The 17274-nt window shown below is 55.6% G+C and overlaps 1 protein-coding gene across 1 annotated transcript in view; it reads left to right on the plus strand.

The window, feature by feature from the left end:
- Positions 1-4147: 4147 nt before the first annotated feature.
- The window catches only part of LOC102268415 (uncharacterized), a 35348-nt gene continuing 22221 nt past the window's right edge, over positions 4148-17274 (plus strand). Inside the window, exons 1-5 of the mRNA XM_070358220.1 lie at positions 4148-4204; positions 4349-4457; positions 8130-8171; positions 9847-9962; positions 14438-14571. Coding sequence (XP_070214321.1) covers positions 4148-4204; positions 4349-4457; positions 8130-8171; positions 9847-9962; positions 14438-14571 — 458 coding nt within the window. The remainder of the gene's footprint in view (positions 4205-4348; positions 4458-8129; positions 8172-9846; positions 9963-14437; positions 14572-17274) is intronic.

Consider the following 17274-nt stretch of genomic DNA (forward strand, 5'->3'; position numbering starts at 1 on the left):
ACACCCCAGAGTCAAACACAACACACTGCCTGGAAGGCCAGCAGTCTACTGGGAAGTCAGCTTTATCCGTGGCCTTTCATGAAAGGCGCTGCATTTTATTTGTCTTTTAATATCTACAGTTTGGCAAACTCTTCTATGCAAAGGTTGGGGCAGCACCTGGAGCTCAGGTTTCCAGGGAGCAGCATGCTTCTGACACTGGGGTGGTGGGTAGAAAATCCACATGTGATCAAGAAGCCATGAGGCTCCCTGCTTACCAAGCCCAGGATCACGACACACGGCAGGGACCACCACGACTCTGAGTTGCGGGCGTGTGCGTAGGAATTGTGTTTGGTAAGTGAGAGCAGAAAGAAAAAAGGGGATCCCTCCCGTAAGTCCTTAAATACCAAGCTCAAGTGTTCAGGCTTTGCGTTGAGGGTAAAATCAAGTTCTCGAAAGGTGGTTAGTGTAGGAGTCACAGATGAGTGTGTGTTCTAGAAATGAGTGATAGTCGCTCAGTCGTGTCCGACTCTTTGGGCCCCCATGGACTATAGCCTGCCAGGCTCCTTTGTCCATGGATTTCTCCAGACAAGAATACTGGAGTGGGTTGCCATTGTTCTAGAAGACTTACTGCCAATTCCAGCATCCCAGAAGACAGGATTGTGTTAGATCATTCTCTCTGAATCCTTGATGCCCAGTTTTGTACTTTACAGGAGGCACAGACGTGGTACCTGATAATTCCAGTCTCCCCCACCGCAAAGCAGGTTCACAGGAAGACCGTCTGTGTGCCCTTCTGCTTCTTTGGCTTGGGATGAGGTCTAAGGGGAGTGAGGGTGGTTCAGGAATGTGTGATTTTGGGGGTTTTGAATTGCCAGAGGCTGGCGCTGGAGCTAGGCATCAAGAAGGCAGAAGCATCAGCTATCACTGTGGCCAGTCTCGGGATGTATGGAAGGAAGACGGCTCGGGGGAGAGATCTCTAGGGAACACTAGCATTTTACCTGGAAGACTGAGAAGGTCCGCTTAGAGGGGCAGGCACTCAGGGGTCGCTAAGCAGAAGCCTGAGCATGGTTTTAAATAAGGGAACACATTTACCCACGCCTGGAAGATGGCTATGGGAGGAGCTTGTCTTCATTTCCTGGCTGAATCTTAGGACGTTTGTCTACTTGCCCACAAGTATGTACATGTGGATAGGAGGCTGCTCACATGGCTTTTGAGGGCTCCCAAGAATGAATTTAAAAAAGAAGAAAAATGTATGCTTTGAATTAGATCTATGTGAAAAAAGAGAAAGAAAATGAGGCAGCAGTCTAAGTTGTGTGTCTGGGCCACTGGCTGTCCTCCAGGGATCTTCAGGAGATTTGGGTTTTAGCATGTACAGAAAGAAAGTGAGCCATTTCTCAAACTTAGATTTCCTTGTCTGTTTTGCCCTATTGATATGATCTGAGCCTTCATATGTCTTTTTTCCAGCAAGTAAAGTTGCATGACATTGTTCAGATTGAGAAGCAGTTTGGATCCAAATATTACCGTAGAGTTAGCTCTTTCAAGTTTTTTTTTTTTTTTTTGCTTTGGACCAACAGATATTTAAAAAGTTAGGTTCTGAGCTCCAGAAAAGCCAGCAAAAACATTTAAACATATGGACTCTGTGTGTGTGAGTGTGTGTGTGTGTGCGTGTGTGTGTGTGTGTGTGTGTGTGTGGTTAAACCAAGCTCAGTAGAGATTAGTTTACAGCAGTCTGTCTTTCTCTCTGCCTTTTTCCCCCCTCTATCTTTTTCTTTCTTTCTTTCTTTTAGGAAGCCAGAAGGATAAACATGTTGCCATGGAGTTCTGTTTAAAATAAAATACAATGGAAAGAAAAGCAGCATGATGAAGTAACCACATGGACGGCAGGATACACCTGATACTAATTACTGTCATGCAGAATGTTCTGGAAGACATTTGACTCGCCTGATGTATACATTCAAATCAAGCAGAGCAGGACTGGAAGGCTCCTTGGGGACCATCTTGTCCAACTCTTTCCTTTTTCCAGATGAGGAAATAGGGGCCCAGAGTGAAAGGCCTGGACAGCAGCCTCCCAGCTAAAGAGGGAGCAGAGCTAGGATTCAAACCCGCGGCACTTTTGTCGAAAACACAGGCTTTCTAGGGTCTTTTACCTTGCCCTGTCACTGAGACCTTGAAAAAGAGGAGTGGGATTTACTGTGAAGTTCTGAGCAGCAGGCCAAGGAGCCTGGAAAAAAAGCAGAGAGGCGGACTCTGCGCCGGGAGGCCCACCTCTCCTCCCGGGGGCCAGGCCTCGAGGACGTAGATGCACATTGGCCATCTGGAGTTTCTCTTTCCAGGGCCTCTCAGAGGCACCCCAACCAGAGCCGGGGGCTCCTCCCAGAGCATCGTTCATGTCCTTTCGGGGCTGCAGGAATGACGCCAGGAGGCCGTCTCTGGAACAGCCTCCAGGGACCCCTAGTGCGTAACTACTGACGCTCTCTGGTGGCCGCCTCCGCTCCCACGCAGACTTCCCACGCGCGCGGAGGGCGAGCTGGCGCCCCCTTGACAATGCGCACCCCTCTCGCCTCTGCCCCCGAGAGGCTAGCAACCGGGCCTGCGGGTGTCTGATTGGCCGCGCCGGCTTGACGACAGGGGCTCCTGGCTGCTGATTGGTCCCCGCTGGCTCCGGCTGTTTCCTAGCTATTAATACCATGGCTAATAAACGCTCTCCTGTTGACGAGGATGCTCGGAGCCATGATTTTTTGAAGCTTTCTTGACACCCGTGGTTGGTGCTGGCCTTTCTGTTTTCCAAGTCCTGCGGCCGGGGCTCTAGTCTCTGGGGCAACTTGCATGCTCTCAACCAGGCTGTAAAGGGGGTTCTCGTCCCCTTCTTACGTTATCTGACACTTTAAGGTAGCTCCTCGTCATGGACCCCAAAGACCACTTTATCTTCGTCTACCCAACAGCCCGCCTGTAAATGAGCCCCCTGCCCAAGGCTCGGTGTCTCGTTCGATCGGGTGGTCCATTTTCACTTCCCTGTCTCTAGTGGTGGGCTTACAAATAGCTCAGTCCCTTCTTTACTGCCCAGGAAATCTCCCGACAGTTTTATAGTCACCTACAGGATCGCTGGCCACGGCGCGGGGCGAGGGCGAGGGGGCGGGGGTGTTGTTGGCTCTGAAGCTCCTTTGAAGCGCCCCAGAAGAGCATGGGAGCTCCTTCTAACTTGATACCTCCTGCGGGGACCCTCTGTCTTTCCCCTTAGGGACCCATCACTCATTCTTACCCCTCTGCTGTCACCAGGCGCTTCATCCTTGTCCTCCCGGCTGCCACCCACCTGTCGCCCTAAGATAGATCCTTAGTCCCTTTCAACAGCATTTTGACCTTTGCGAGAGGACATTTGATTGACGGTTCTGCCCACTCTGCCGCTCGGTGCCCGGTAGAGCTGCCGAAGGCGGCACCTGTTAAGGATTAAATCTCATGTGCCAAGTCCCGGAGTCCGAGGCCGTGAAGCTCTGGTCTGCGGCAACATGTGTCGCTGCCTGTTTCCCCGGGGGCGAGGGGCGGGGGGGGCGGTTCAAAGTTGTATGTGTGGGGAAGTGATCTCAAATTTGGAGAGGGGTGCCCTATGGATCTCCCGGTGGGATACGGACCTCCTTGAAAAGTACTTTCCCTATAGGGACACATCTCGTGTCTAGATTACTACAACTCCCTTTCTTAGGGGTACCCCCGCTTTTCTTTAAAGTGGAGGAAACGGACCTCTTGGCAGAGGAGGGGGGCATTGCAGGGTTCTGGGTACCCAGGCTGTAAGCGGCAGAACCGGGAACTCACAACCCGGTTTTTCTGACTCGGAGGTGCACTATGGAGTCTCTTGATCAGAAAAGGACGGGTAGGATAGAAGGGGGTGACAGCCGCCACTTACATTTGGGTGCCGCTTGTCTTGCCTAGGGCATTTTATTTCTCAGGACAATAAGCAGAGAGCATCGTTTTCTTTCCCTAAGCTGCATCCTCTGATTGAGGTTCCGAAATAGCCAGGTGTGCGATCTGCCGCCCCCAGCGCCCCAGCTTTGCCCTTCGCCCGCCCGAGGACAACCACCCCTTGTCCCAGTCTCCCAGCAAATCGTGCACAGAAATCTCCCTCGCTTGGCGCGCGGGGCTCGTGGAGGGAAAAAGCAACAGCGAGCTCAGGGTGTTGGTCATGGCGGCGAGGGGCACTGCGGCAGAATTTTTTCCTCCCTTCTTTGCTGCAATCTGGGTGCGGCTAGAGCAATTTGTCATAGAATCTGGGGGGCTCATTTTTCCGGCCAATCACTTTTGGAGAAATGAGCGCATTGCAGCAGAATGCACTGACGTCAGAGACCACCCCTTCTGCGCCTCCATATAAACCCCACCCAGCCAGCCCCTAGCGCAGACGGCGGAGAGCTGGGATGGAGCGCGCCTTGGCCCGCTGGCCTGGGCCGCGGCTCCTCCGGAGAGCCCGGGCGCCCACGCGAGAACCTCCCTACCCGGTGAGTGGTTGGCCATCCTTTGCCCGAAAGGATGTGCAAAAGGAAGACGACACCCCCTTCTGGGCTGGGCTCCGTCCTACTGGACCTGCCGCGAGATAGATACCCGAGACGGTCTCCTGAAGGCGACCACTTCGCCTGGTCCCCGAGCGTCGGCGACGGAATCGTGTCGGGAAGGAAAGTCTTGAGGCACATTTTCCTGGAGGACGGGGGCAAAAAAGAAAGAATCACAGGGCCCCTTTCCAGTCTAGTCACTGAGGGCAGGCTGGGTGGTCGCGGCCTCAGTTACGAAGAGTGGGAGGAATCTGATCAACCCCCTGTCAGAGGCCAGTGTGCCGCAGTCACCGCGGTCCAAAACCGAGATTTTCTGGGTTTGAAGCCACCTTGAGAATCACGAGTGGTGAGAGACGTGGTGGTGGATGCATTCCCATTCCCTAAGAAATTGGGGGGGAAGCACCCCCAAAGCCAGAGTCTTCCGGGCATATTTTCCCGCTAGTTTTGGCCAGGTTCTTGGTGGCCGTAGGCATCAGGAGTAGAGGTACTTGTCCGCTAGGGGTTCCGAATCCAAGTACACAGGCTAGTGCGAAGCCTACTCCAGTCAAAATTCAGGCAGTAGCATTACCACCCGGTAGCATCTGGCTTATTAAAACAGTGAGAGATACGGCGCCCAAGTGCAAACCTTCCAGAAGCCCCCCCCGGGGACGGGTTCCGTGCAGAAGGGCGGCTGGGGAGCGGGGGCACGGGTCAAGTGATTAGGGGTGCATGCAGAATAGAGGCACGGGGTGGGTTGAGGTGGAGGGAAGGCTGTGTCCTTGGGTCTGGAAGGGGCTGGTCAAAAGGGAAGAGAGAAATACAGAAAAAGGGGGCGTGTTGGGAGAGTTCTGGGCTCTGGGAGCGGAGAACTGGGGGATCGGGGGGTCTTCTCGGTGTTGCGCGATGGTCCTTGGAAGGTTCTGACGTGTTGTGGGCTTTTGATTTTTGATCGAGCCGCCTCTTGCCATTTCCTTTGTCCCTGTCAAGCACCCCCCCACGCCGCCCCCTCCCCACGGTGGGCCGGCGGGCTTGGGGAGGGGGAGCGCGAGCGGGTTGCTACGTGGCAGGTTTCTGGAAGATTTTCTCGCTGGCCGCCAGAGGGCGCCCGCGGCACTGCGGAATTTGGGGGGGCGGGGTGGGGAGGAGGTGGCCTTTGTTCTCCTGCTGGAGGGGGTCGGGCGCGGGATTTCCTGGAGAGTTCTGGGTGCATCTACCTAGGGGAGAAATGTTTTAAGACCCCCAGATTCCCTGGGGGAGCGGTTGCAGGATTTCGCGCTGGGTCGCGATGCCGTGGTCGGCACTGATTGCGTGACCTAGGGCGTCGTGGATGAGCGTGGACACAGATGAGTTTATTTCGGCCCGTTTGGGTTTTGAGGGTCTGAGAAGGTGTGGCTCATCTGGGTAGGATAGAGAAGTCGTAAAACGGTTAATTAGGCGCCATCGTGCGGGGGTCTTGAGATTCTTACTGTGGCGGAGAAAAGGAGACGAGATTTGGGGTGGGGTGGGGGGGCTCGGTGGTGGTCTGGATAATTTTAGGCGGTTTCGGCTAACTTTATTTTATTTCCTAGTGGTACTGTATTTTGTATCATGTGTCCAGAGACACATTAAGTGTGTAAAAATAGTGTATTGAAAACTGGGCCTTTATCATTTAATTAATGGATGTGTAATTGCATTTTCTGGAGGTTGGCGCCAAGATTTCGGTATTTTTAACCCATCAAAAGTGGAATCTTGTTCTGAAAAGAACCCTATGGCGACTGTCCCCTTGAAATGCTCAGCTCTGTCTGGTGCCAGATTGACCCCCGCAGTTGGGGGGTGCAGAAGGACCTCAGGACCTGTATGGGGGGGCGAGCGCCCCCCCCGCTCCGCCACATAGAATCCACAGGTGGATTCTGGCTGGTGTCGGCCGGCGTGGTGTTTAGGGGACCCAGCGGCCCTGCGCGATTGGCTGGGGTGGGCTCTGCCCCCCCACTTTCTTAGGCCTGAGACCTGTTGGGCGCCCCCTCCACCTTATGCCAGCTGTGCCCCTGGCAGCTGCGGGCCGGGCGCGGGCGGGAGGCTGGGGTGCGCGCAGGTGTCTGCTCTCGGCTTCTGGGTGCTGGCCGCGCGCCCCCTAGCGGTCTGTGTCTGCAAATGGCTCTCGGCCTGCTAACCTAGGCTTCAGGTTGCGCATGCGCACACCGCTATCACTTGTGCCTTGTCAATCAAATCTTCCTTACCCCCTCCCACTTCTCACCCTCCTCCCCTTTCCGCTCCTCTCCCTCCTCCCGTTTCCGCTCCTCTCCCTCCTCCCCCTCCCCTCCCCGCTTCCTTCCTCCCCCTCCCATTCCCCCGCCCCTCCCATTTGCCTCACCCCCCCTTTCCCCTCCCCTTCCTCTCTCTCATCCCCTCCCCCTCCTCCCCCCTTCCTCTCTCTCATCCCCTCCCCCTCCTCTCTCCTCCCCTCCCCCTCCCCCTCCCCCTCCCCCTCCTCCCTCCTCCCCCTCCGCCCCTCCCCTCCCCCTCCTCCCTCCTCCCCCTCCGCCCTCCTCTTTGTTCACTCCCTCCTCCCTCTCCCTCGGACTGTCCCCTCCCTCCCTCTGCTGTTCCAGTGCCGGCCGTTAGAGGTCATCAAGACGGTTTCTAATTGTGCCCCCCTTCCCCTGCCCCAGGGTCTGTCTTCAAGGATGACACCTTCCGTCTGCCTTCCTGCCACCAAGGACCACCTGTGGATGACGAGCTGATGCCCAGGTGCTTGCTGCTCACCTCCGTCTAATGGTACCTCAACCCATCCTGGTGGCAATTGAAACCTGACACAGCGGGCAGAACCCGCCCCCCCCCCCACCCCGCTCCCCTGCTTGCACCACCCCCAGGCCCATTAGCAATTAAAAGGCAATTTAAAATTTTAACTAATTAGTTTTAGTTGTAATTAATTCAACTTTAACTAACACCTAGACTTGGCCTTCTAACCTTTGATCTGTTGCAGAGGACGCCAGGAGCAGGGGTTCCTGGATCCCACCAGCAAACAAAGCAACCACTGGGCAGTGACCGCACCCCCAGGCCGCCGAAGATTGAAGAGGACCCGAACTGACCAACCAGCTGTCCCTCTTGGCTAAGTGTTGAAACCAGTGCCCTAGTGAGGGGGCACTGGCTAACCTCGGACTTTCGATGTGCTTTTTGCCTTGATGCTTTGCTTTTCTATGTGCGTCTGCTTCTGTTAACCTTCCATCAACCTGGAGGTTTCACCATCCCAGGGAGGTGTCAGTCTTTCTCAGTCCACCCCGTCATTATCCCCAGGATGGTCTGAAAGGAAGGGTCCCTTTGGGAACTTCTCAGGAGGGAGACCTGGGCCAAGGGCTCGGCCAGCATCTCCCTTGCAATTCCAAGGCCCAGGGTGGGCTTCTGGAAGGAGCATGATTCCCGAGGCCATGCTACTGAACTGCCAGGGGTATCCCCACCTCTTCCAGATCTCCTCGTCCTTTCTGGGGAACTGGGATCGAGAAAAGCAACCTCCCAGGGTGTTGTGAGTGTTGGTCCGATTCTGGGAAGCTGGTAAGGCCAGGCATAGAAGAGGCGGTCAGTAAATGTTTTTCCCAAACAGGTTGGTCGACCACGTCCCCCTCGCCCCCCTCACCTGTCTCACGCTTCTCGTTTATTCTCCCACAGCGCTCCGGACAACCCCAGTCCGCAGGGCTCTCGGTGTACCAGGTAGGGGCCATACTCAGCCAGGGCTCGGGCTGACCTGAGTCAGGACATGCACGGGGCGTGTGGTCATTTCCAGAGCGCTTTGTATGTTCTGTGCCTATGTTATTGCTATGTCAGATGTCCATGTGAGCGAGGCCGCCTCGTTTACAAATGAGAATGAATGTGGCCTCCATTTGAGTAATTTTAAAAGGTGGAGGGCAAGAAGACAGAACTGAGCCCCCCTCCCTGTGGGATGGGAGTGACTCACACTTAGAGTGAGGTCGCTGAGGCTGGAGGAGTGTGAGCGTTTTGTTCCGTTCCTGGCAAGAGAAGGGGTCAGAGTTGGACCCTGGGTGCCATCAGGGGCTGCCCCTTACCCCCACCCCTGCCCCAGAATTCTACCAAGAGCCTTTTGATTTCCACTCCAACGTTTGACAATGGGACAGCCTGTTTGGAATCCCAGCTGCCCGGGGTGGTCTTGGGGGTCTTGGGTGGCCCCACTACTGGTACCATGTGCCGGTCCCACCTCTCAATAACGGTGTGACCTCAAATACATTGCTTACCTTCCCTGAGTCTCAGCTCTTTTCATGGCCTAAATGGGGATTAGGGGGGCAAAAAAAAGCAACACAAAAAACACCCGCGTTTATCTACCCCACATGGCGCTTTTGAAGGCCAAATGATGTAACCACTATGAAAGTGCTTTGTAAATTGCTGTGGAAATTGCGAGATACTTAGCACCAGGAGGCTGTGCCTCATTATCACATGCCCAGCCTTGTCCCCCCACGCCCCCGCAGTAATAACAGCTAGCACCCACTAGGTGCTGTGTGTTTGTACTCAGTAAATAAATTCCAGAAGAAATAAAAACAGAATTAATTCAACAAACATTTTCTGGACTGCCTACAATATGCCCCGCACACCAGGCCTGGAATGTGATACAAAGATGATGAAAACAAGTCTCTTGGAAGCTAATTGGGGTCCTCGTTTGACCAGCACTTTCTTTCCTCCCCTTTTAAGCCAACCAGTTTTGTCCGGACGAGACAAAAACAACTCCGGCCGCTTTAGAGAAACCCGGCTTGGTGTAGACAATAGCTCCCGGGCTTCTGAAAGGGGCTGATTGGATTATGTGGCAAATGAAGGTGGAAAGATGACTTGGGAGGTGGCAAATGAAGTGGGCGGAGATCTGCTGTGAGTTAATCCAGGCTATTAGGAGGGACCTTTTGTCTTCCAAAGGCTGGCAGGAGCTTTCACCACTGGGTTTTACATCCTTAATGTAAGGACGCATAATTTATGGTCAGTGAAAACTCAGGCCCCAGTGAGATTTGAGTGGGCTGTAAAATTGAGCGTCCTGCTACCAGTGAGTAATTATAGGGGACATTTATGTCTCCCTTTGCAGTTGGCAAAGGCCTTTTTGCAACCATCAATTCATTTGAACCTCACAACTCCCTGTCCGGACCCCGGGCTGGCCTGTACCTCCTAGGGGAACAGAGGCTGTCAAGCGGCCTTCAGATGAGGACATCTGAGGTGTCTGACACAGTAAAGGGAGAGGAGGCCCCCCGCCCCAGCCCCTCCAGTTTCTCAGACCTGGCCCTTCGGCCATAAGCGAGTCCCTCCAAATTCCTAACTTTGCTTTCTCAGCAGCTTCTGAGCCTCCGGGCCTCTCCTGGCCTCCTTTCTAGCCTCTGTCTCTTTCCTTCCGCAGCCCCGCCTCCTGTAAAGCCTATCTACATTCGCTGTCTTCCTTCCTCACCTTCCGTTTCCCCTCCAACCCACCGCTTCGTGGTCTCCTCTGGTCCGTTGAACTCCACCAGCTCTAAGGTAATGACTTTTCTGGAGCTTAACTCCAGACATGTTTCCGGCTCCCGGACGCACGGACACGTATTCAGTGTTTCTCTCACAGTCTTCCCAGCTCCTGGTCTCTGGTGTTGACAGACATCCCTATCCCCTCCACCCCCTGACCTGTATGTAGACGGTACGGAGTCACCTGCCTCTGGCCCTCCTCCTTCTTAACCTCTCCTAGAAGAGTATCCAGCCCTTCCAGAACCTTCCAGAACCTGCCTCTTGGCATCTTCTCTGGGTTGGAGCCCAAACCACCTAGAGCTGAGGCCTCGAGGTAGCTCAGTGTTTCCAAGCTTTTCCACCTTTCTCTCAGTTGCAGAATAGTTATCTTTACCTGGCAGGTCAGGTGGGCCATCGTGCAGGTAAAACCTCATGTCCCCACTATTCGAGGAACTTGAAATAAATTCACTTAAGTGTTCATGAGAAAGTACAGCCAAGGTCGCCATCCAATTTTCTTGTAGGTTAAGTTCCCACAGGAAGGAGCGCAAGGGAGAAGAAAGAAGTGGGGGAAGCGGGGGCAAGAAAGAAGCAAAGACTAGAAAAGTGCCCCTAAGACAAAAAAAAAACAAAAAACAAAAAAAACCAGGAGCAAAGGGAGACTTAGAAAATACGAAAACCCACCCCAAAAAACACATCCAGAGAAAGGTTCCTTCTGGGGTTAGGCAAAAAGAAAGTAAACAGGAAAAAGGTTTTCAATTGATTATCCCAGTGACAAGTCCCAGGAAGCTTTCAAATCAAATTGCCCCATTTTAGGTTTTTAACTCCTTCTATCGGGTTTAACCTCTTTACCTCCCGCATCCTGGTTAAACCCTTCTCCTGGCCCCCTCGCTGGTGATTAAATCCCGAAGGTACATGGAGCCTTTCAGTGAATGAATGGCGAGCAGAAAGAGCCCTCCCCCTCCCCCCAGCTGTGTTTTTCAGTTCTATTCCACTTTCTGCCCTTTTCCCTTAATGAACACAGGGCTAATCTTGGGCCTTGTCAAGGAAGAGGCTGTAGGCCTTAATGAGGTAGCTGCTGGATTCCAATATTCATCTCATAAGGAGCCTTCTTTGTCTGGGAAGGAGAGACACACTGATTATCATAATGAGGTGAACCGCGGCTGCAGGGCAGGGGCGAAGAGGGTCTGAAGCCACACTTCTCATTTTGGTGCTGGAGCCCAGGAACTCATTCTGCTCCCCATTCAAGCCTTTGCCTCTGTCCCAGCTTGCAGTGCATGGAGTGAGGTTGAAAGCTGCAGGCAGCTTTGGGCCACAGATGAGGGCTGCTCTGCAGAGAGTTCCTTTGTTCGACCCTGCGTGCAGACCAGCCATGGGCCAGGGCAACTCAGGCCTCTGGGATCAGTTTTCCAGGAGCAGAGAGACAGAGATGTGGATCAGGCTCACCCCGGACTCATTCTTAGGGCTCCCCGGTGTTAAACCTGTAAGACTTCCCAAAGCTGGAAAAGTAAGTCCTGGGTGAAAAAGTAAGTCCTAGGTGTAGACGCCGTGCAATTGTAGCCGAGCCAGCGTCCGTGGAACGCCCCCTCAGGTCAGGAAGTGGATGGGTATTGGTGCCCCAGCACAGCCCCATCCTCGTAGAAGGGCAGAGGTGGGGGCTCACACTCAGCCCCTTGTATGATGAGAGCCCCCAGCGGTCTGTCGGGACCACTCGGATCCAGTGTCCGAACCCGGCGTCACCCGCTGTACCCACTAACGGTTCCCGTGTCCTGCGCCCCGCCCCGCCCGTCAGTCCTCTCTTTCTGCCCTCATTCTTGAAATCCCTGGAGCCCTTTCTTGTCTTTAGGGAGGGTGTGTCTGAGTCAGAAACTTGCCCTTATGAACCCTAACTTCTGGATGTTCCTCACCTGAAGGCAGATCAATCACGATTAGATCACTCCAGTTTTAAACCTCAGACTCCAGCCAGACCTTCCGCCAAATGGGGTGGGGGAAAGGGAGTGGGTGCGGAGAAGTGCAGTGTTTGGAGCAAGAAAACTTGATTAGTTGAAAACTTCCGGTCCTCCCTTCCTCAACTTACCTCTTGGCTAAAGGTCCCCTGGTGTTGGTGGATGAGATTTAGACACGTCCTGAGTCAGCAGAACCGCCTCCCATTCAGCTCCCTAGATGACAGTCGGCCAGCTGGGACCACTCCATCGCTTTTGGTGGTGGTGACCCCAGATGTTGCCCGGACTGGGGGACTGGATGCGGTGGGCACTTCTGAGACTAGGGGGTCCCACCGAAACCTGCCCTCTTCTGTGCAGTTTGTGGAGAGAGCTTAGAGGGCAGCTCCTGGTGTTTCTAGAAGGATTTATTTTAAGTAGGAAAAAAGAAAATCCATAGAACCCTTCATACCCTCAAATACGTATCAATAACTAAAATATCTGCCCCAAAGTCATTAATATTTTAGCATTTGAGAACCCAGGGAGGAGAGTAAGGCAATTGAACTCATCTTCTGAGGCCGCTGGCAGGGGGTGTCTGTGCTCCTGACTCCCGAGTGGACGGTGTGGACTGCTTTAACCTGTGTCCTTGTTTCTGTGGCCCCCCTTCTGCGCCTGAACTGACGCAGCTCCCAGCTCCCTGTGGGCACGGGACACCTGCCCCCACTCCTCCAGCCCGGGGGTCCTGCGGGTCTTCCTGTGTGGGCCCCCGGACTCCCGGGCCCCAGCGGGCACAGCCACCATTAAGTCAATCCCGGAGGCTCCCCCCAGTTCTTCTGACTATTCCGTTATTTTTCTGCTTTCACTGCCCCCTTCTGTGGTCCATCCATCTTCTCTCCCCGACTCCCATTTCCTCATCTGGCCCTCAGGGGGGCGTCCTAGGCCAGCCCACTCCTCCTTTGGGTGTCCCAGAACCAGCCGGCACAAAATGGGGCTCAGTAAGAGTATGTGGGATGTATGTTTGGACAGGTGAGTCAATGAAGGAACTTGACTGTCAAATCCGAGCTGCTAGATGGGAGTCACTGGGAAGCGTTAGGTCTAAAGGGTGTAGGGTGTTGCCCCACCCCCAGCCCCTTTTGAGCGGGGCCCCACCAGTCTCACCCCTTCCTGGACTCACGCATCCATCCCGTCATCCAACAGTTGATCCTTGCTGAGCAAACCCATGGCTTGGCCCCGGGCTGGGCACCTGCCACCCTAGCACGTCACTTGATGGCCTCTGCCTCCCCAGGGTGGGGAGCCGGGGGGTTGCTTCTGCCCAGGGTGCCCTGTTGGCTCCCGGGCGTTGGAGCAGCATGCTCCTGCTCTGTAGAGAAGGCAGGCCGGGGGGGTGCGAGGGGCAGGCCTGCTTTGCCTTGCTGTGGTTGAGTGGCCCCCTTTGAATCCGAAGCCTGGGGAGGGGGCCCCGAACCTGCCCTTCTCCAGGGCTCAGCTGCAGGTCCCAGCCAGCCAGCCCCTCCTGCTCGCCCGGCCTCCCCGCCCATCCTGTAGCTGAATGTGCATGGTCGTCATGGGCCCCCAGCCCTAGAGTTCAGGACTGAGGAGGGGGCTGGGGCAGCCGTGGCATGTGTCCCCTTGGGCTCTGGCCGCACCAGGTCTCTCTCTTGAGTTGGGGGTCCGCGGGCTGGACCCCTCCCTCCAGGATGCCCTCCTCCTCCTGGGACTACATCCAGCTCCCCCGCCCCACCTTTGCGGGCGGGGGCCTGCCCACCGCCAAGGGCCCCTGGCTGGGAACCTCCAGGGGACCTGCAGGCCTCACCTTTCCCAGCTGCCCACCTCGCTCCTCCTCTATCTGGCAGCTCTTCCTCTGGCTTCCCCCCGCGCCCCCGGCTCTGCTTGCCAGATCCGACCTGTGTGCCCTTCCCTGTGCCCCCTTCTCTGGGTTCAGGACCCTCTGCGTCTCGGCCGTCCACTCTGCTTAACACGTTGGTTTCCTTGCCGAGCCCACACCTGTGGTTGCCCGCGTGCTGCCCTGCCCACCTCCCACCTCCATGCCTTTTCCCTGTCTCCCACAGTGCAAGAAGGCCTTCCCCCTCAGGGTGACTCAAGTTTCCAGTGGGTCTCCAGTGCCCGGGGCGCAAGCCCCCCAAACCCGGCAGGCCACCTCCCCCTAGCATCCTCAGGTACCTCTTCCCGTGGGCCTGGCCTCCCAGGCTCTGAGTGACCCTGGGCTGTAGCCAGGCTTTTGCCCTGTCCTCTTCTCCCCATCCTAATCCCCCCAGACCCTTTGTGATCACATCCTGCCAGGTCTGCCCACCCAAGCGCTGTGTCCCGGCGAGTCCCAGGCTCGGCGCCCGTGCCTCCCCAGGCCTTGTGGCCCGTCTGGGGGCTGCTCCCTGGCCTGTTGCTTCCCACACCTCTTCCCATCCTTGCCGCCCCCACGAGCCACCTCCCTCCACCGAAAACCAGATGGCAGGTGAGACCAGGCTCTCTGCCTTTTCTGGGTCTTGTGTGTGTGTGTGTGTGTGTGTGTGTGTGGCTTTTCTGGGGGACTCGCTTTGTCGTCCTTCTAACGTTCTGCCTGTTCCCCCCCGCCACACCAAGGAGCCCCGGCGGCCCCGGATCGTGAACGCCTGGACAGAGGAGGTGGAGGAGCTGCCCTGGAGCAGCGCGTCTTCCGCAGGGTCACCTGGCGTCTCGCGCCTGCCCCGAGCTGCGACGCTGCTGCCTGGCTTGGGGTGAGTTGCGCGCTTTTTTGAGACACCACGATTTCATCAGGCTTACTCAAACATGTCTCAGTTCGAGGAGGTCCACATGCAAACCTGGGAGGGGGTCACTTCCAAGGGCAAGTTCTCTGCCACCCCGACCATGGGGCCGGGCGTTCTGGAAGCCGCTGGGAGCTGAGACCCTTGTGTGCCAGCACGGTAAGTGGGGAGCATTCCCTCGGGTCTGGGCTCCTGAGAACTAGCGCCGGCCAGGCGCACACACAGTAGGTCCTCACAGAGCTTTGCTGAGCGTGGAAATGAAATGAGTAGCAGGACGTTTGCCCTCCGCCTAAAGCCCAGCTCCCGGGCCCCTTTGGAGATGCGGAAACAGCCGTGCCTGTCTGCCTGGAGCTGGAAGGGCGCTTCTGCCCGTACGCCATGGAAACGTCAGTGGCTGTGAGAATGCTGGGTTCTCACGCGCAAGGCTTTGATAATGTCCTTTGATCAAACAGTGGTTTTTGAGAGAGTTCTTCCCTTGGCCTCGTCTCCTCACCCCTGAAATTGCAGCGGGGTGGGAATGTTTTTGTGTGTGTAAATAAAATCAGTAATGGTGGAGCACAAGAAAGCTGGGGTTTTAGCTCCATGAGGCTCTCTGGGCCCGACATTTGTTTATGGGACCATCATTTATTCAAGAAGCGTTGATGGAGCCTTGGGGGCCTGGGGGTGGGGCTCTTCTCCAGGGGCCTGAGGCCAGCTTTGCCTTAAGGACCAGAGGGTCTAGTCAGATGCCTGGGCGGGTCCCATATGGTGATGTGGCCTATGTGGCATCCAGGTCAGGTGGACAGGGGTGCGGGGGCTCCCCTGAGGGCACCTTGCTTTCTGCGGTCACAGCAGAGGAGCCCACGGCAGGGCCTTGGGGATGTTTTCACAGCCAGCAGTTCAGTGGAAGGTGGCTGGCTCTGTGCGCATGTCTGAGACGTTCAGGGTAGCCCCTGGGGTGAATGAATGAAGGCACCTAAGTGGCCGGGATGGCTTGGATATGGGGTCAGAGTTGACTCAACTCCCTTGATGTTTATGGAGGCTCAAGTGGGCCTAGCCCTGTCCCAGTCCCCATGCCTTGATGCTCCACACAGGGTCTCTGAGAGGAAACAGGGACCACGTTGGAGCTGGGGGCCCTGTCTTGGGGTGCACCCGCCTTTATGAGCCCTGTAGCCCAGTGAGCAGAGGGGATGGACCCCCGTACTCCCCAAGGGTCTCCGGGTTCCATCCCAGCTTCTGTAAGGCTCTTGCATCAACCAGATTTGGGGGCCAGCTCTTCCACAGTCCTGCCCTCCTGCCCTGAGTGGGGAATGGGCTGGGGATGGTATTTTGAGCAGGCGAGAAGGGAAGACGTGTCCATACAGGGGGCTGACCCCTTTGTCCACTTGTTTCCACTCCCCAGAGGTTGCAGAGAGGTGGAGAGCGTGTGCCCAGGCCTGATTCCAGGGAGCGGGCACCAGGCGGGCTCCACCCCTTGACATTTACTCCGAGGCTGGCATTTGCCACCTGCAAACATGATGATGTGGAACGGAGCCCGGAAGGGGATCTTTACAAAGGGCAGGATGCGGGCTCCGGGATGTTGTATCCGGAGCTTACCAGAAAGATCTATGTGATTCGTTAGAGCCAAATGCCCACGGTTCCTGGATGCCTCCCTCCTCGGGGACGTCTCGGGAGCCCCTCCAGGTGGGCTGGGCTGACGGGCAGAGTCAGGATGGAGGCCGATCCCCAGCCAGTCCCGGACTTTGCCAGCCCCCCGCCCCTTCTCCTCCTCGGTATTTGGGATGGCCTGTCTTTGGGCTGTGGTGAATTTTAGAGGCTTTGGTGAATGCTCAGTCTCAGGCAAACACATATTTTGGATTTTGTGTGTCATTATGCAGAAAATCGGAGAAGGCAATGGCACCCCACTCCAGTATTCTTGTCTGGCAAATCCCATGGACAGAGGAGCCTGGTAGGCTGCAGTCCATGGGGTCGTGAAGAGTCGGACACAACTGAGCGACTTCACTTTCACTTTTCACTCTCCTGCATTGGAGAAGGAAATGGCAACCCACTCCAGTGTTCTTGCCTGGAGAATCCCAGGGACAGGGGAGCCTGGTGGGCTGCAGTCTCTGGGGTCGCACAGTTGGACACGACTGAAGCGACACCGCAGCAGCAGCAGCAGCATGCAGAAAATGGGGGCTTCCCTGATAGCTCAGTTGGTAAAGAATCCTCCTGCAATGCAGGAGATCCTGGTTCGATTCGTGGGTCAGGAAGATCTGCTGGAGAAGGGATAGGCTACCCACTCTAGTATTCTTGGGCTTCCCTTGTGCCTCAGCTGGTAAAGAATCCACCTGCAATGTGGGAGACCTGGGTTTGATTCCTGGGTTGGGAAGATCCCCTGGAGAAGGAAAAGGCTACCCACTCCAATATTCTGGCCTGGAGAATTCTGGACCATAGAGTCCATGGGGTCACAAAGAGCTGGACACTTTTCACTCAGAAAATAGAGTAATAGGTATACTAGGTCAAGCTCTTCCTTTGAAGAAGCTGAAACGTATCCACCTGCCATTGTCCAGTGTTGGAAGAAAGGATCATTTTCAGGAATATTAATTTTTGGTGGATTGGCCCATCCCTGAGCAGTAAGGGGTGAAAATGAGGCCCTAGCCAGCCAGCCAGACGGTGGGAGGGGTTCCCTGGGCGTTTGTCGTGGTGCTGGGCCGGTCC

This window comes from Bos mutus, chromosome 21 (genome assembly GCF_027580195.1).
Source record: "Bos mutus isolate GX-2022 chromosome 21, NWIPB_WYAK_1.1, whole genome shotgun sequence".
NCBI lineage: Eukaryota > Metazoa > Chordata > Mammalia > Artiodactyla > Bovidae > Bos > Bos mutus.